Source organism: Xiphophorus couchianus, chromosome 17, assembly GCF_001444195.1.
Source record: "Xiphophorus couchianus chromosome 17, X_couchianus-1.0, whole genome shotgun sequence".
NCBI classification, from domain to species: Eukaryota; Metazoa; Chordata; class Actinopteri; order Cyprinodontiformes; family Poeciliidae; genus Xiphophorus; species Xiphophorus couchianus.
Window position 1 is genome coordinate 8872299 of NC_040244.1, and position 19678 is coordinate 8891976.

A 19678-nucleotide genomic window follows, 5' to 3' on the forward strand; every position below is an offset into this window, starting at 1 on the left:
TTGCTGTCCAAAAACAACCCCAGACATTTCTTCAGTAGCAACAGATTTTTATGCTCCATGTTAAATACAAGCAACCAGATTTACACTTTAGGTAACATTTAGCAAAAAACTGACATGTTCAACTTGGAGGCGTTCAAAAGCAATGAAGCAGTGATGACCTTAAACAAAAAACAGAGTTCTGCAGGTTTTTAAGGCACTGGATGAACAGCCATAAAGCCACAGTAACTCAAACGTCTCAACACCAAACTAAAAATCCCGTCTCACCATGATTCCCAACTTCCTGACCTATCCAACTCTTCCCCCTGTGGTTTGGTCTTAGCTACGATTCCTTTGCATCAATAATATAGCTGTATAAATATTGTGTAAACTGTGCAAATCCCTCTCCTTAAGGGCAGAGACAATAACAAAGCCCTTAAACAACCAAACTCATTTTCCTCCAAATGGACCGACATCTAGAAGGTGAACCTGTGGTTGGGGGCGTGGCCCACTTTGTCCAAGTTGGGATTGCAGGCAAACTGGATCATGGGTGGAGGTCCACACATCAGGATGAGCGTGTCATCACCAGGAGGGGGCAGATGCTTCCTCACCATGTCTTCATTGATGAAGCCCTGGCTGTACTCCCAGTCTGAGCACAGTAAAGTTAGATTGTAAGACAGCTTGTTTATTTTAGTGACATCTGCTGGTGAAAACATGGAACTGCAACAATTTCAAGTTAACATTTGAAGCTGAATATTAAAAAAAAGTGAGGATTCAAACTACAAATAAGTCTTAACAGTTCAGCTGTAAAGAAATATACCTTTGACTTTAACCTCATTTATGTCCACTAGATGGTGCCACTTTTCCCACACAAAGGAAAACTGCATATTACTATTCATGCTGTGAAATTAACTTTGCTTAGATACATAGTGGGTAAAAATACTAGCATGTAAACCTTGAGTCTTACATGTTTTAAAACTGGTCAAAATCTGCTAAGTTTTCTAAACATTAACTAAAAAAGCTCAACTCACAGGTAATAAACTATACATTTCTAGATTGATTTCCACTAGGTTAGTTTATGCAAAAATGGTCAGAGCAGATTAATGTGCAACACTGTAACATGAACTGCATATCCTGCATTAAGTCTGTTTAAACTGAAAATAACTAGATTTTGGAGTTCCTCAAGGCTAAGTATTTAGTCCTTTGCTTTTTGTACTCTGATGCACATATGACTTATTCAACTGAAGGTGTATCACATCATGATGTGTTTACCAACTTAAATTACTAGTTTCATAGCTAAATATAGAGTTTGCATCTCACTTTAACAAGGCTAAGTCTTCTGAACACTGTTCTTAAATGATTAGTTGACATTTGAAGTGCTTTTAAACCTGACAGATTTCAGGTAAAACACTCTTCCAGGGCTTACTTTCAGGTGCTCTGTCCACTGTGTACCACAGCTTGAATCGGTCTGGATGGTTGGCTTGAATCTCATCCAGTTCGTCTTTCAGCAGGATGTCCTTCTCACTCTGTGGACACAGGAGTTGGGTTATTGTACAACGGTCCCTTCAGATATGCAGAACATTATTGATAAATTGTGGAGCTCACCTGGTTGGCAAACAGCAGATGACACACCGTTTGGTCCTGAGGATCCTTAATGATGGCAGTGATGAGCTGCAGCATGGGGGTGATTCCTGCAGAAAGAACAGGAAAGCCTCTGGTGTTATGAGTAACTACACACAGTTTTTCTATTAAAATAAATATCGGTGACTAAATAATGGAGCCGTTTGTGTTTGAAAGAGTCAGCTGAGCAGATTAATCTGAACTCGTGAGAATCACAAATGAAAGTTTCTCATGACAAAATCTCTGTATGAGTATCTTACAACTCTGCAGCATCAAATCAGCTCCACAAGTAATTAGATAGAAAAATAATCATTGTTGAAAAACTGTTAGGCATTAAACTAACTGACAGACAGTCACACATTAAAGAACCACGAGTTGAGTTTCAGGATATTAACAGATCAACTGCATGTAAATGACTTTTGTTTTGAACCTCAAATCTGTTGCATGTGAAAGTATGAAAACATGCTCTATGTTTAAAAGTAATTATGCTTCATAAATTAAGTTCAAATTCCTCTCCAGTTTAACAGTGGAAAACAAAGTGTTAAAAATAGCACATTTCAGCATTGTTATGAAATCAAGAGATTATTTCTATACTTGTGTTTAAACTGCTTTTGCTTCTGATTTGACTTCATTAATAAAACTCAATTTGCAGGAAAATAGGCTCTCAAGTCAGGCCTGTATTGTCCAGTTAGATGCCAATTTTTATTCTTTTATTGTGAAAGAGTTAAAAAGCAAAGGTTTTGCTGTTTAGCCTAGTTAAGAAATACTTCAACTAACACCAGACAGATGTATCATGTTTGGTATTTCAAGCTTTCAGTTCATAGCTCTCCATGAATCTTCTTTTAGTTGAGTTATGTTTGTTTTTTCAAAGAGTTAACTGAAACTGGAACAAACCGATCACACGGGTCAGTATTTTTTAAACAGAGTATTTCAGAAACTTCCCATAATCAATCTCTGATGGTTATAGAGATAGAACATCTAGTGAGCTGCACTCGCAGAATTAGCTGACTGGTTTGAGATGGCAGAAAGCAAACAGAAGCTCATATATCCACATTCGTCAAGATGGCGCCGGCGCAGCTGGCTGCCTGCAGACGCAGCTCCGGTCGTGTGCGTTTGTCTGTGTATATTTGCTGTAACCGATTAAGGATCCGTGCTTGAAGAACCCAAGGATCATCAGTTGGGCTTTCTACAATGGCTGGATGTGGTTCTGTCGATTTTCTCCGCGTTCTTCTGCTACTTTTTCTACTCTTGGTTGCGGAGAACCTCGCCGAGTGGAGTAGCGGCATTGTTTGCTCGCGTGAACGGCTGATTGCGCCGTGTGGGCCTCTGCTGCTGCCCGGAGACGGGCCTGTGGTTCCGGAGGAGTTACAGAGGAGACGACGGTGCTGCGGGTCTGGAGTTGAACGGAGGTAGAAGAGGAGACGGCGCAGGCCAGCGGTACCGGCGATTATCGTGGGGAACGTGAGGTCTTTGGGAAATAGGACAGACGAACTCACGGCGCTGGTTAGGACCCAGAAGGAGTACTGGGAGTGCAGTATCTCTGCTTCACGGAAACCTGGCTGCACTCGCTTATTCCGGACTACAGCGTGGAGGTCCCTGGATTTTCCTTGGTGCGCGGGGACAGGGACTATTACAAGAGTCGGAAGAAGAGGGGCGGCGGGATTGCACTTATGTGAGTGAGAGGTGGTGTAATCCCGGCCATGTTAACGTGAAGGAACAGATTTGTAGCCCGGACATTGAACTTCTGGCTGTGGGAATGAGGCCGTGTTATTTACCGAGGGAGTTTACATCCGCCATTTTGATCGCTGTTTACATTCCCCCATCAGCTGATGCAGCGGTGGCCTGTGATGTCATCAGCCAAACTCCAGACTCAACACCCAGACGTTGTTATTGTGTCTTGTCTCTTGTCTTGTCTCTATGCTGTAACTGCGAAGTAATTTCCCTGCTGGGATGAATAAAGTACTTCTATTCTATTCTATATTACCAATAGTTACAGCATAATACAATCTCTGAAGCAAATAGGGTGCAGATGTGAGTTTTTCTAACTCACCTGTTCCTCCAGCGATCATGCCCACATGTTTGGCCGTCTTGGTCACAGCTGGAGATTTTTTATCCCCCTGAATGGCAAAAACACCTGCAGAAACAGCAGCAGGCTCAGTTCTCAGACACCAAAGTCAAGTAGCTGTTAGCAATGAGGCTACTTCAGCATGCAGGGCCTCTTTTTTTTCTTAAGAGCTTAATGATTCCAAGCTCTATTGAGTTTAACATTTTAGAACCGTCTGCCCTGTTTTATTTTATATATAAAAAAGAATAAAGATGGGAAACTCAAACATTTTCCAAACCCTTTTTTATTTTTTTCGAAGGTGAAAATTGATCAAATCAAGCAGATCTCACCTTTGCCTTTGTAGATAAGAAGACCGCTGGGTCCTCTGAAGTCAATTGTGTCGCTGAGCTTGAGGCTCTCCAAATACTGACTCATCTTTCCACCTTCTGGGAATTTAGGATGAACATTTTTGAAATAAACCTATTAGAGAAAAGCAGATAGAAGACATTTAAATTCATGAATTTAAATGCAATACATAGGCAGAGAAGCGACTTGCTTCTGGACCTCACCTTCACCACCAGGTCCACAAAGCCTTTGTCATCATCGCTGGAGACGGGCGTGTACGGGCGGACGACGAGCTGCCCGTTTATTTTTGCGGACAGATAGATGTGCTGCCCTGAAGACGAGAGCAGAGACGGATATCGGTTTTATTTAGCTTTTATAATTCTGAGAAAAGCCACTAAAACTTGAAAAAGTTAGAAACTTTCACAAAAAAATTTGCATTTCAATAAATTTTATGTTAACAGAAGGAAAATGAGAAATGGTTTTTACAATTCAGAATCTGTAAAATGTGTATTTATTAAGTTCCACTTCAATCTAATCCAGGGCAATTCATTTCCTCTAAAAGTTGCCTAATCAGAGAAGAGTCCACCTGCGTGTTATTTTGTTTCTCAGCATAAACGGCCTCAGAGGTTTGCTGGAGAACATTACAAAGATCAACGAATGCGATTCCAACACTCTGTGACCTTTAGCACTTTGCTCTAGTGAAAGATTCAATCTCAGAGTGTTGCGCTGGGAGCTAATCCAAACAGCCCTTTGCAATACTACTTTCTAATAGTCTAATACATACTCTTCTGGCCTAAATTGTGTGTGCGTGTTTTAGGAGCTCATACTGACCAATAGGCAGGCCGAGGACGTGTTCAGGGGAAGGCAGGGCAAAGCGGAACTTTCTTGTGTCATGACTCACAATCTAAAGGAAGCACAACACAATCTGATCAAATACTTCAAGTGTCACGTGAACGCACCAGCAGAGTTTGCAGACATTAGCAGATGTTGCTAAACAGCCCCTTTCTTACCTGTTTGTCGATTAACCTGAGCGCATATTTGATGTTGGGGTCCTCCAAGGTGATGGCAGGTCTCCTCTTGGAGAACAGCAGCCTGAAGATGAGGTTGAGGATGCTGTCAAAGCCTCCTCGGATCAGCTGCGAGATGAAGGTCAGACAGCAGACCACCGGTTAGCATTAGCTACACTCAGCCTGTGTAGGAGCCCTGCGGGGCGTTGTCACAACTGAAAGTCATCTTACTTTAATCCCCCCTTAACAGGAGAAATGAGTCACGCAAATTCCTGCGGGGAGGACGACTGGACTTCACGAGGAAAAACTGAGTGTTGGCTAATGTTAGCTCTGAGAAGTTAGCTAAACTTAAACGAGTTAAATAATGTTGCAAAAGAGAACAAAACTCACCCCGATGATGTAAGACAACATTTTCAGTCCGTTCAGTCCGCTAGCTTGCTTGTTTGTTGAGAGTGCAGCTCGGGAGGAGTGTACTGCCTCAACTGTCTGAACTGTAACGGAAGTTTAGGTCGTCACTATGCTTGTACGTGAAACTATATCCGGTTACAGCTTTTCAAAATTAAAGCATTTGTATAAAAAACATTTCCCTACGCTGAACTAAGCTCTAAATTTGAAGTGTACCAAACAGTTAATAATAATAAACAAGTTTTCACTGAGGCTCTGTAAGAGCCATATGAATGAAATAAGTAATTATTGATACGACAGGAGCAGCGGCTTTGACACTTAGGTGTGTCGACGTGGGAGTGACGTCACCAGGTATGAATGGGAAGGATACTGGTTTTGTGTGTATTAGGAAGCGGTGAGCGGGGCGGTCAGTCCTTGCAAAGTTTGGAGCCTGATCATCAAAATGGAATAAATCGATAATTGTGACAGAACAAAGAAATGATCTGGACTTGATTGATAAACGGACAGATGAGATTCCCCGAGTTAACCCAGTGCGGTCCTTTACCATCATTAGTTTGTCGTGTTTTTAATCATAAAAACTGTTTGGTGCAAAACACTGATTGAAAATCGATTTATTTTTTCCTGCATGTTTATGTCTGATAAGGCTAAGATGGAACTGAAAGCAGCTCTTTAAACCATTCAGACAACCAGCACAACAGAGACACAATCAAAACTGTCAGATGATTTATTACCCGCGATAATAACTCAGAAATAGTCCAAATTAGGATGTATTTTTATTTCTTTCCTACTTACGGAAGGTAAGGTCTGTCGCAGGAAGGTACGCTGCGACAGACTGGCGACCTGTCCAGGGTGAACCCCGCCTCCCGCCCGGAACGTAGCTGGAGATGGGCACCAGCAACCCTCCCGACCCCATTAGGGACAAGGGGTGAACAGAAAATGGATGGATGGATGGACTTACGGAAGGTTTCTGTTTATATCGTAGGTTTGTGGTGCCAATTTCTATCCTAAAGAAAGATATAAAACTTCAGATATTTCACAAAAAGATACTAACATTCATGGAAAAACCTCACATAACCTTATATTAAAGCATAAAGTACAGCGGCCACCATAAGAAAGGCTTGCAGTGTTCAATTATGCTGCATAACTGACCAGTACAGTATTGCGAGGTAACGCAAAAGAATAAAAATCCCTATGTCCCCTAGGGGGCTCCGTAGAAGTGCGAACCAAATCTGCGTCAGTAATTTAAAGTAGAACTTAAAGAATATTAATTTAAATAATTTAGCTAAACAGTGAAACCGATTCTTCTTCTTCTTGATTATGAAAGCTTGCAAACAACTTCAAGGTATAAAATAAAGATTCACTTCGGAGTGGTACATTTAAAACCTTTTCTGTTAATATCTGATTCTGAAACCCCAAAATTCAGTTTCTCACAAAAATGAAATACTTAATAAATCGAGGAGATATTTTGATAGCCCAAAAGTGAGCCAATTGAATATATAAATTAGTTTTTATTTTCAAATACATCATGCATACACATGGGGGAATGAATGCAGTAAGCCTAATTATCAATGTTGACAAAAATAACTGAACTTTTTTAATATATTCAAGTTTATTGATTTTTATCCACAGTTCATATGTTTTGTTCATAAGTAGATGAATATTAAAACTATCCTTTAGTTATCCTGAAAGTTAAAGCAGCTTCAACGGAACAGAAAGGCATCTCATTCTGACAACATTTGCTTCATTGTTTTATGAATTTATTCTGTTTGTTTTTGCCTTATAATTTAAGGACCAGTTTTGTTTGTCTTTGAATTTCATTTGGTTTATTCATTTATTTTTACGTTTTGTTATTTCAGGTTTTTTTCTTCCTTTTATCTCGGATGTAGTCATTAATTTTATTTTCAATGTATTTCAATAAATGAACATTTTGTTTTGCTGTTTGATTATTCTCATTTATATAAGCCTTATACTTGTCTTTGTTTTCATATTGCATAAATCCATGAATTTACTATTTATTATGCCTTTATTTGTTTGGATTTGTTTCTCCTCCATCTAATAATTCATTTATTATTTTATAAATAAATAAAATCATAAATGTATGCACGTTGTTGTATAAATTAATCAAAGATAAATAAACATTTATTTTACAAAACTTTATTGTGCATTTTTAAATAAGCAATTTATTAATAAACCTATATTATTTAGAGACAGATCAAAAGACGCAGATCTATGGAGAGTGAGGAGTTTTAATAAATTAATGACTAAATTATTCTAAAAATATATTAGGGATAGATTATGAATAAAACATATAGTGCTATTAATTTTGAGTTTTATTACAGGTTTAGATTCGAACTGTTCCTTTGAAGTTGTGTAGCTTTTACGGGTTTTGTGTGTTTGGACTGGAAAATGTCCAATCTGGCAACAGAGGCGAATGGCGCCATTTTTGTTATTAATGAGCGTGACGCGCATGCGTCATGTTGGATATTAATATGACGCAGCTTTACGTGAGGGTTTTTTTTTTAAAAAAAGGATGCGGCTAGCACCCGGCCGCAGTGAGACGCGAAACCGTTGGTCTGATTGTCATAAACTTTGGGACCTGGATTAAAAATGATATTTTCGGATCTCCCAAGACGCGGAATCCGAGTCGACGCCCAGCCTTATGACTGAAACTTTTGTGGATCCGATTGAAATCATGTCATTGTTGATCGAGGCCTAGCATGGCGTCGTGTACTTGACCTACGAGTAGGCCGCAGTGGTGGCAAGTACTGCAGTGATGGCCGCAGTGATGGCAAGTAGACCGCGGGAGCGCCATGTTTGAAATCGCTTCATTTGTTATTCGGTAAGTTATTTTCCAGAAACCTTCTTCTAAGTTGTTTGTCTTTTTCCACCGATGACGTTGTTATGAAGCTGAAGATGGTTTCCGACTCGGGAAACGGCTAAAGGGCGATTCCACCTAATTTTTTTTTTTTACTACCATCCGCATTTTTAATCTACTCTAGTTAAAAACTACAATACCTAGACACTTCAACCTGGACTGGATTATTCTGCTCTAATACCAGAATATTTAAAACCATGTTTAAGATTTGTGAAACTTTTTTCAGATTTGTGAAACTTGGATAAAGGGCAGTTTTACCCCCTTTTTTTAATCACTGTCACACTTGAGCTGCTCTAATTCCAAAAACACAAGAGCTAGACTCTTCAAACTTGGACTGGATTTGCACATCAGCATCCGCTTCCGGGGATAAGTGGCTCGGTCGCTTCCGGCCTATTGAAAATGGGATTTTACTCTAGGTGCCTGCAGGGCTAGCCACGAGCTGAAGTTGGTTTCCGATTCGATTCCAACTTCCGATTCGGGAAATGGCTAAAGGGCGATTCCACCTAATTTTTCACTATCTTACGCATCTTTAATCAACTCTTGCCAAACAAACGACAACACCTAGACATTTCAAAATTGGACTGGATTATTCTGCTCTAATAGCAGAATATTTAAAACCATGTTTGGGATTTGTGAAACCTTTTTCTGATTTGGTTGGTTCAAGTAGTTGTCTGAATGTCTTTACCTTCTGTGATTGGTCAGTGTCTTTGGCCCATGCTGTTCGTTCATGTCGTTGGTCAGTGTTGCTGTGGCCTGTTTTCTTTGCCATTAACAAGTTTTGAAGTAGGTCATGTCTGATCAAAGTTTTTATTAGATATTACAAAAACATTGGTCTTTCAATATTAGTGTTTTGAAATGGCTTAGATTTCTACCTTGTATTTTCTTCAGGCATTAATCTACTGCTACCTCCTGCTTCCTCCTCAAGCGCTCGGAGGTTCACTGATGGTGATGGACTGTCAACACATTTCTGAACCAAACACTCCTGACAAACAAATGTAAATAAATGCTTTGCCTTGTGACCAACTGACACAAACAAGTGGTAATTAGGGTTTCAAGAGACACACCATTTTCTATTGAATTTTTAAGTCATATTCAATATTTTAAATAATTTTAATATTAAATCATATAATTTTTGCTTCAATAGCTTCCAAGTCATGTGCCCCACTGACTCAAAATCAGTGTGAAATTGTTCTACTAAAGTGTGTAGATCAGGCCCACTCATTCTTACTCCATTTTAGCTCATTTTTTTTGTTGGCTTCTTTTGTTGTTGTTTTTTGTTAAAATTTAGTATTTTTATTTAATAGCTTCTGGGATATGTAACATATTGACCCCAAATCATTAGTGAAATTGTCCTACACAAGCGCGTATTTGTCAAAATACGCACTTTTGACAAACTTTTGTAAGTTTTGTCAAAATTTTGACAAAAAAATTGCTAAAAAATATTAAAAGCCCCACTTTACAGATTTCTTATTTGCTAAAAAGTTTAAAATATCCAATACATTTTATTCCACTTTATGATTGTGTCCCACTTGTTGATTCTTCACAAAAAAATAAAAATTTTAGATCTTTATGTTTGAAGCCTGAAAAGCGGCAGAAGGTTGAAAAGTTCCAGGGGCCCGAATACTTTCGCAAGGCACTTTATTCTGATATTAGAGCAGAATAATCCAGTCTAGGTTTAAAGAGTCTAGGTGTTGTGGTTTTGGAGCTGGAGCCATTCTAGTGTGATCCAGAGGCAAAAAAGTCAACCTTTATTGAAGTTTCACAAATCAGAAAAAAGTTTCACAAATCCCAAACATAGTTCTAAATATTCTACTATTAGAGCAGAATAATCCAGTCCAGGTTTGAAGTGTCTAGGTCTTGTAGTTTTGGAATTAGAGAAGTTCTAATATGAACTAGATGACAAAAAAGGGCAGGAGGTAGGGGTCTAGGAGTTGTAGTTTTTTAACTAGAGACGATTAAAGATGCAGAAAGTTGTGAAAAAGTAGGTGGAATCGCCCTTTAGCCATTCCCGAATTGTAAGCTGGAATCAGAAAGTGAAGCGATTTTTTTGTGTCTAAACAGAGCAGCGCACAAGGAGAGACCTGAACATGGCCTCTCAGCGGCGGTTTGTTTGGTTGCTGGCGTCCTGAAACATCTGAGGAGATATAAAGACATCTGGAGCGAGCAGTTGATCGATTATGGATTTACTACAATCAAGCTGAGGATTCCCTTCAGTGAAACTGAGGATCGCTTCCGTCAAGCTGAAGATTCCCTACAAGGTGCCTGGCGGATCCGCCCAACCCATCAAAGGTTGCTTAGGTCAAGCAACTGTTCCAATGGCGGGTCCAGAAGACATCTCAGGGTAGGAGCTGCTGCGGGTTTTTGCTGCGCTGCTGATGCTAACGCTGTTTGCTGAAGGCCAACGCTAGGCCTCTTGGTGTGCTGGTTTGGTTTGATTCTCTGCTGAGAGTCAATGAGCTGAGAAGGACTCTGCTGTTGTAAATCCAAGGACTTGGCAAATACAGTTTAGAGGCTGTAGGAAGTGATTCAGCTTAAAATACCTACTTATTAGTATTAATATAATGTGGCTATGATGACAGTATAGCTGCATTAGGATAATATTGCAGAATGATAAAGAATATCAGATATGTGTTTGGGTGAATATGAGGTCTTTATTTTTCAAAATACATAAAATTTTTTGTACCTACTTTAGTATTTAGTTTGAAATTTAGGGTCCATACTTTAATAATTCAATAACTCAAACAAATTTAATTTACGTTCAATTTAAACGCGAAAACCGATTAATTTTTGCGCCAAAACAACGTGTGGCCTCGTGCAATTTCGTCATGCGACTTCATTTCTTCTGGACGACAACGGAGAGATCTGCTGGAGCTGCAGGAGGTCACCGAGGTAATGTCCACACTGTAATCCACCATCTCTTATTTGCAGGTTTTCAGCTAAACTCCATGTTTTCCTTCAAGAGAGGATCGACTGGGACCTGTCCTTCAGTGTTTAAGTTTGTTTTTAACCCATTTTCTCTTCTAGATTAAGCAACTGGCGGACCTTTTGTTGCAAATAACAGTTTTTTTTCTCATAGATAAAGCCACCAAAGGAGCTTCTACTACAACTAACTCTGTTTTCTCCTATAGAAATACTCCTGGAGCAGCTCTTTTTCTTTTTCTGTCTCTCTCTTTATTCTGTCCTTTCAAATCCCCCGGGGGTAGTGACAGATGGCCTTTCATACAGAGCCAACTTCTGGTTTTGCTGGAGGGTTCTTCCTGTTAAAGGGAAGTTTATCCTCTTCACTGTCACTACATGCATCCTAAATAGGAGGCATTGAATTAGCTTTCTTAAATGTCAACCAATTTACGGTAAGTAATTGGTTCAGTGTTTGCCTTTTTATTTGGAAAGTCTTCCTGTTATAGGGAAGTTTTTCCATTCTCGTTACCACTTGGATCCTCAGTAGGAGGCATTGTTTAAGCCTATTTATAATATATTTAAATAATTGGTGCAGTTTAAATATTTCTGGAAGTCTTTCCTCTTCATTCTCACCAGATGGATATTCAGTCCAAGTCATTGTATTAGCTTAACTTTTAACCAATTTAAATAATCGGTCTAGTGTTAACCTTATTTTGGAAAGTCTTCCTGTTAAAGGAAAGTCTTTCTTTTTTTGAAAGTCTTCCTGTTAAAGGGAAGTTTTTCCATTCTCGTTACCACGTGGATCCTCAGTAGGAGGCATTGCTTAAGCTTATTTATAATGAATTTATGCAGTGTTAATTTTTCTGGAAGTCTTCCCGTTAAAGGGAGGTTTTTATCTTTGGAAAGTCTTCCCGTTAAAGGGAATTCTTTTCTCTCCACTGTCATCACATGTATCATCAACATGAGGCATTGCTTAAGTTTTCATACCTTTAACCAATGTTTGATAACTGGTTTTTAATTATTTATTTATTTTTTTGGAAAGTCTTCCTGTTAAAGGGAAGTTTTTCCTCTCCACTGTCACCAGATGGGATCCTCAGTAAGAGTAATTGCTTTAGCTTAACTTTTAACCAATTTAAATAATTGGTGCAGTGTTGACCTTATTTTGGAAAGTCTTCCTGTTTAAGGGAAGTCTTTCTCTTTTTTTTGAAAATCTTTCTGTTAAAAGGAAGTCTTTTTGGAAAGTCTTGTTACCTCATGCATCCTCAGTGTCTGTGGTGGTGGATGATGATTGTTTTGAGCTCATGGTTGAGAATTTAAGGCCTTGTCAACACCACATGGTATATGGACTAGGAAGGTATGGTATACGGACTGGGAAGGTATGGTATATGGACTGGGAAGATATAGAAGCCAATCAATTTCTGTTGAGATGGAATGAAGACTCTGAAGACACCAGAGAGCCTCAGATTGTGAAAGGTAGAAGTGTGAATCCAACGCCAAGCAATGCAGTTTGCTATTTCTGGTAGCCTCTCCTCAAGGCTATGAAGTCATCGGATGAGTTCAAGGAATTTGGTATCAAACGAGTACAATGAAGAGATCGATCCATTTTATGCACAATGCTCCACCCAAGAAAAACACACTAGGCCATTTTAAAGGTAGTTCTGATGTTGGTTACTAAAGGGTAAAGGTGTGAAAGTGAGCCCCCTGCCCCCACCTCCGATTCAATTCAGGAAATACAGTTAAAAAGATGAGTCTTGAGCCTGCTTGAGCTTGCTCAAGACCCATCCTGCGTGTTAGTTGCCTTTCGTTTGGGTTTGTGTGAAAACAAACCCTACTGACGGGTAAGTGGTTAGTTGCCCTTTCGATCGGGTGTGTGAAAACGTATCCTCCCGATGGGTAAAGTGTTGGTTGTCTTACAGTCGGGTGTGTGAAATCGAATCCTCCCGATGGGTAAAGTGTTGTTTGCCCTTAGGTTGGGTTTTTGTGAAAAAGAACTCTCCTGACGGGACAAGGGTTTAGCTGCCTTTCGATTGGGTTTGTGTAAAAACGAACCTTACCGACGGGTGAGGGTTTGGCTGCCTTTCGGTCAGGTTTGTGTGAAAACAAACCCTCCCGACGGGACAAGGGTTTGGCTGCCTTTCGGTCAGGTTTGTGTGAAAACGAACTCTCCCGACGGGACGAGGGTTTGGCTGCCTTTCGGTCGGGTTTGTGTGTAAACGAACCTTACCGACGGGCACGGGGTTAGTTACCCTTCGGTCGGGTTTGTGTGTAAACGAACCTGACCGACGGGTACGGGGTTAGTTACCCTTCGGTCGGGTTTGTGTGTAAATGAACCTGACCGACGGGCACGGGGTTAGTTACCCTTCGGTCGGGTTTGTGTGAAAACGAACCTTACCGACGGGCACGGGGTTAGTTACCCTTCGGTCGGGTTTGTGTGTAAACGAACCCTCCCGACGGATACGAGGTTAGTTACCCTTCGGTCGGGTTTGTGTGTAAACGAACCTTACAGACGGGTACGGGGTTAGTTACCCTTCGGTCGAGTTTGTGTGAAAACGAACCTTACCGACGGGCACGGGGTTAGTTACCCTTCGTTCGGGTTTGTGTAAAAACGAACCTTACCGACGGGCACGGGGTTAGTTACCCTTCGGTCGGGTTTGTGTGTAAACGAACCCTCCCGACGGATACGAGGTTAGTTACCCTTCGGTCGGGTTTGTGTGTAAACGAACCTTACAGACGGGTACGGGGTTAGTTACCCTTCGGTCGAGTTTGTGTGAAAACGAACCTTACCGACAGGCACGGGGTTAGTTACCCTTCGGTCGGGGTTGTGTGTAAACGAACCCTCCCGACAGGTACGGGGTTAGTTACCCTTCGGTCGGGTTTGTGTGTAAACGAACCTTACCGACGGGCACGGGGTTAGTCACCCTTCGGTCGGGTTTGTGTGTAAACGAACCTTACCGACGGGTACGAGGTTAGTTACCCTTCGGTCGGGTTTGTGTGAAAACGAACCTTACCGACGGGTAAAGGTATGAAAACTAACCAGTTCTTCCTCTTCAGTTGGGGTTAAAACTGCACCCGTCCTGTTGTTGTCCTCCTGTCTTCTTGTCCTGCGGGAACCCTCCTGGATCACTGCCCCAACGACAACAGAAAAGAACCTCATTGCCACCCTGTTGATGGATGACCTTAGGGAACCTACCATCGGGTTCAGCAGTCTTCCTCAAGAAATATTGCAGGTATTTTGCTGTTTAAGTTATAATTGCGTGTTTTTGAAAAGTGACAATTTCATTCTGAGTTAAGGGTTTTACCTTAAACCTGCAAATGTCCTGTTTTCTTCAGGAATCCTCCTGGATCATCTTATTTTTTATTTTTTTGTCTCGGATTTCGCCCTTCATTGCCCCCCATCCGCCGACAGTGGAAAATGGCTGAACTTGAAACATTTATCAAAACAACTTCAGTTTCTTTTTTTCTTTCTACCAAAAACTGGACAAGTCTTCAGTCTAGTAGTTTGGCCTCATCTAGCCATTGTTTTTTGGGGTTTTTTAATGGACAATTTTGAGACTTTTAATTTTGTTATTTAAAATGTCTTCCTATTTCAGTGTTAAATGTTAGACCTTGATGTTTATTGATTTTTGAGAATGTGTTCTTGCATCATTTTAGTGTTGCCATGGCCATGGCGTTGATTATGAAAAGGCTTAGACTGGTTTATTGTGATCTGTGTATTTAGGCTGCTGATATTTTCTGTTACATTATTTATTTCAACTGTTTTGGTTTCTCACTTATTTTTTCCCCCCTCATAGATTCTGCACTGGGTCTGGTGTTCTGATTGGCTGTGGTTTCTTCCTGGAGGAGAGCATTGGCTGACATAAGTTTACGAACGTGGAAAGTTCTCCTGGACCAGTTGACCTTTGTTGTGTCTCTGCTCGGTCTTCCCTCACCTTCAGTCGGTCGCGGCAGATGGCTGCTGGTACTGAGCCCGGTTCTGGTTCTGCTGAAGATTTCTTCCTGGTAGAGAGGTGTTCTTCTTCTTCTCCATAGTCGCTACCTGCATACTCTTCATGACGGACTGCTGTTAAGTCAACAACTCAACACAAGCGATTTGCTGTCGCCCCCCCTGCTGGCCAGATGGAGTGAATGCTGTTAGTAATGACTCCATACAATCTGCTGGGTTTTGTTTGGTACAAACTTTTTAAACTACTTTTATAATCATCTGAGCTTATTGTACTAGCAATTGGAGTACATGTAATTGGACCAAAATTATTTCAAAGTGCATTGAGATGACATTTGTTGTGAATTGGCAATATATAAAATTTTACTTTCAAACTGACAAATGAGCCTTACAAATAAACAATACAAAAACCCCAACAACCAATATAAAAAAGTTCAAAATCCCAAAAATAGATAGCAAAACATTCAAACCCCAAAAATAGATAGCAAAACATTCAAACCCCAAAAATAGATACCAAAATATTCAAAACCCTCAAAAGTAGATATCAAAATGTTCAAAAATTTTAGTTATAACGTTAATTCACAACAATGTTCTTCTCAAGGCATTTTACGAAAAGTCATTTCAATTTATTCAGATTACTATTGATCCAGGTTATCGATTCATTAGGTTCAGTTTTTATAAAAGTAGTTTAAAAAGTTTGTACCAAACAAAACCCAGCAGATTGTATGGAGTCATTACTAACAGCATTCACTCCATCTGACCAGCAGGGGGCGACAACAAATCACTTGTGTTGAGTTGTTGACTTAACAGCAGTCCGTCATGAAGAGCATGCAGGTAGTGGCTATGGAGAAGAAGAAGAACACCTCTCTACCAGGAAGAAACCTTCAGCAGAACCAGAACCGGGCTCAGTACCAGCAGCCATCTGCCATGACTGACTGGAGGTGAGGGAAGGCCGAGCAGAGACACAACAAAGGTCAACTGATCCAGGAGAACTTTCCATGTTCGTAAACTCATGTCAGCCATTGCCCTCCTCCAGGAAGAAACCACAGCCAATCAGAACACCAGAACCCAGTGCAGAATCTATGGAAAGAAAAATACCTGAGAAAACAAAATTTAGTTTCTAACTAAGCTTTTTAGTTGGAAAAGGTTTAGTTTCTAACGAAACTTCTTGTTTCGTCAGAAACACCAGAGCGCCACCTTCTGGCCTCTCCAGATCAGTTCAGGTCAGAGAATGGAACTGTTTCTGCCTTTGTTTTTCCCCTCCGTGGGCTGCCACCTTATCGTGGTGGAGGGGTTTGAGTGTCCCAATGATCCTAGGGCTGTTGGAGGCTGCCTCCATCTAGAGACCTGAAGTTGGGTGAGGGCTGCCGGGACAAACAAGTCCTAGGTGAGGGATCGGACCAAGAGCAGCCCAAAGATTGCTTAGTAATATAAACACAGAGTGTTCCTGTTTACAGATGGCAATATACACGGGGTTCCCGCTTACAGCCAGAGCTATAGACAGATGTCAGTTTCTCCCAGTGTTTTATCAGCCTGGCGGGCCACCAGGCTTTATTGTTTCCCCCATCCAACCTGTTTCCCTTCAACCTGTACTTTTACTTTGACTGGAATATATTTTTTTAACACAAGTATGTGTTCTTCTACTTTAGAGAACTTGGAGTACTTTTCTCCACTTCTCCTCAGTTAAATAGACCGTTATTGTAATAATAGACAGCCAAATGTGATATAATATAACTTTTTGCTTACTGTTTGCTCTAATGCTGTAAAAGTATTTATTTTTTGTGCTCGACTACACCAACAGATTTGTGTTCTTTTATTGTCTTACAAAAATTCTCAAATGGACACTTTGTTGTGAGCAGATTTTTTTTCTTCTGTAATTAATATTCAAAATAGCAAAATGCATCACGCAGATAATCTGGGTTAATTATGCAAGAGTAAAATACTACTTTAACAAAGCAATGTAATTCACCCTGTTCGCCTGCGTGTGGCAGCATAAAATCAAAATTGCAAGGGAAATTTCTATGTTTGAACATTTATTCAAAATACATTTAAAATAGCTTATTGTGATAGTAATGTATTATGATATACTATACATTATTACTATTTAAAAAATACTAATTTGACTGATATAATCACTTCAGTCAGTCATTGTCACTTTATTTTTGTTTTTATTTGTGAAATTTGCAGCTCTTTTGCCTTTATGACAGTTTCTTTTGCAAATAATTTATTTCGTGTCTTTTCAAATTGCACCATTAATGTGATGTTTAAAAAATACATCCTTATTCATAATTTTACTCGTACCGGAAAAATTGTCGCATTGCCAAACGCTGCAGTACACTTTGTTTGCCAGAGAGAGGCAGTATAGTATCATACATTAATAACCTCTTTTGCAACTTATTGCTCCGTTCCATACTTTTATAATAAACTGTGTAACATTTTAAAGAAATATTTATCAGTTTTTACCACTGATTTAAATCAGTTAAGTATCCTTACATGGCTTTCTGATATTTTTAGTTTATATTTCTCATTTTTCAAGTTTAATCTATTATTATTACTGATTTTAGTTAACTTTGTCATAATTGATAGATAACCTGATAATAAATTGATAATTTATTTGGTTTTATTGATCTTTTTTCTCTTTTACTATCTTTCAGTTTTTAGTTTTCAATCTTTTATTTTTGCATTACTAATATTTTTACATTTTTTTTCTTCAAAATGTATAAAGAATGTACTAAAATATTAACAGTATTTATTCATATTACTTCTAAGGGTTTGGCAATAAAACATTGAATTGATCTTATTAAATTTTAAATGTATTTATTTTGTTTACTAAATATGTTATTTATTTATTTATTTCTGTCTTTGCATTTAGTCATTTCTGAATAAATCAGTTAGTTAATTTGTTTATAGCTTTTGGGGCAACCTCCAACTCCATAACATATGAATACAATGTTTAAAAAAACTTTCTTTATTTATTTAGTTACTTCAAAATGTGTATGCGCAGCATGACTAAGGTCTATATGCGACGCACAGCTTCTGCTGGGAAACACATGATCTATCATCTTTGCAAGGAAAATCATGATAATTTTTCCAGTTACCAGGCAACCAAGGCCTAATAACTGAGGACGGACTCTGGAGCACCAGCAGAGGACTCTGAGGCGTCGCTGACAGCTGCCCACCTCCGCCGCTCTCACCTGAGCAAGGAGGGAAGATCTGCAGTGCATCAGGAGCTGCAGAAGGCGACGAAGACCAGCAGACAAAGACGAGAGATGAAAAGAAATCCTCATGTTTAACGTTTAAACATAAGATGCTTCTTTCGCTCCTGTTATTGTCTACACACAGCTGTAAGACACTGGGTTGATTTGTTTTACACTTTTCCTGGTCCATCACTTTCCCAAGCATTACATAACTCTCCCCATGTCACCTCGGTCTGTTTTTCCAGCTCTGGCACAATGCAGCGTCATGCAAAGAAAGCAGGAAAGTGCCTCTGGCATGGCAGGCAGCGGGGACAGATGGTGGATCCAGCTCGGATGCACATGGAGAAGCCCCAGCAGAACGGATGAATCATCCTTCCACCAACTGCTTCTCTCTGCACGTCAGGATTTAGCTCGCTCACTCTTTGTTTTAGCCAACAACAACAACAACAAAAAGAAATTCTGTATTTACAGGCAATAAACGCTTCAGAGGGATTATTTTCAGCAAATGGAGCTAAATGTTGAAGCTTTCACAAGATGTTGGAATAATCAGTCTCTGAAAGTCTTGGGGCAAAGTTCTTAAACTGTAAAATATTCATAGACATATGGGACTGAACAAGTTTTGGTTAACATCTGCCTATCTGATTTTCTTAAAAAGTGCAGTAGCTTGATGAAACCAACAGCTTGGCATGGAAAACCTGCTTAATCCAGATTTAATGTAGAGAAAAACACTGTGGAAATTAACAGCATTAAAATTTAAAACTGGCATAATTACATGTAGATATTGTCAGATTAATTTTCTGGAGACAGACGATCATCTTCCCACATCATCTAACTCACAGGTGTCAAACTCCAGTCCTGGGGGTCCCACTGCCCTGCAACTTTTAGATGTGCCTCTGCTGCACCACACCTGAACAGAATAAATAGGTCATTAGCAAGACTCTGGAGAGTGTACCTTCATAAGAAGGAAGTAATTAAGCCATTTCATTCCAGCGTTTTGTACCTGTGGCACATCTAAAGACTGCAGGACGGTGGCCCTTGAGGACTGGAGTTTGACACCCCTGATCTAACTGGTTTTCTTTCATCCTCCCAAGTTTTTGTCCTTTTAAATCAGCTTTGTATTAATTTCTCTTGCGTTTTTATGCATTTGTTGTCTTTTATGAAACTTTGTGCTCTTGAAATGTGCTACAAAAATAAAGTTTTATTCACTAACTTACTAAAACTGAATTGTTTCTAATTCAGAGATACCGATTCAAATCTAAACAAGTGAGCTGCATGTAATTTATTGCAGCTTAACAACTTTTTAAAATATATATTGGTGTATATTCCACTCTGCTTCGCCGCAGCTTCATGCCTTTCCGGTTGCGTTGAGTC

The 19678-nt window shown here is 39.7% G+C and overlaps 1 protein-coding gene across 1 annotated transcript; it reads right to left on the reverse strand.

Annotated features, from left to right (window-relative positions):
* Positions 1-30: 30 nt before the first annotated feature.
* cyb5r3 (cytochrome b5 reductase 3) lies at positions 31-5548 on the reverse strand. The gene is made up of 9 exons (XM_028043955.1): positions 5383-5548; positions 4996-5121; positions 4817-4889; positions 4210-4316; positions 3991-4120; positions 3647-3730; positions 1582-1667; positions 1403-1502; positions 31-625 (listed from the first exon to the last, which is right to left on the reverse strand). Exons 1-9 carry the CDS (start codon positions 5401-5403, stop codon positions 453-455), a joined length of 900 nt encoding a protein of 299 aa, XP_027899756.1. The 5' UTR covers positions 5404-5548; the 3' UTR covers positions 31-452.
* Between the last annotated feature and the right edge of the window lie 14130 nt (positions 5549-19678).

What these genes read in the sequence shown, in the direction of transcription:
- cyb5r3 (XM_028043955.1), bottom strand. Translation starts at nt 5,403, where the DNA reads ATGTTGTCTTACATCATCGGG. An exon ending in TCTTATCTACAAAGGCAAAG is followed by an intron (nt 3,731 to 3,990) that starts GTGAGATCTGCT and finishes CTGTTTCTGCAG; the next exon opens with GTGTTTTTGCCATTCAGGGG. An exon ending in AGTGGACAGAGCACCTGAAA is followed by an intron (nt 626 to 1,402) that starts GTAAGCCCTGGA and finishes TACTGTGCTCAG; the next exon opens with ACTGGGAGTACAGCCAGGGC.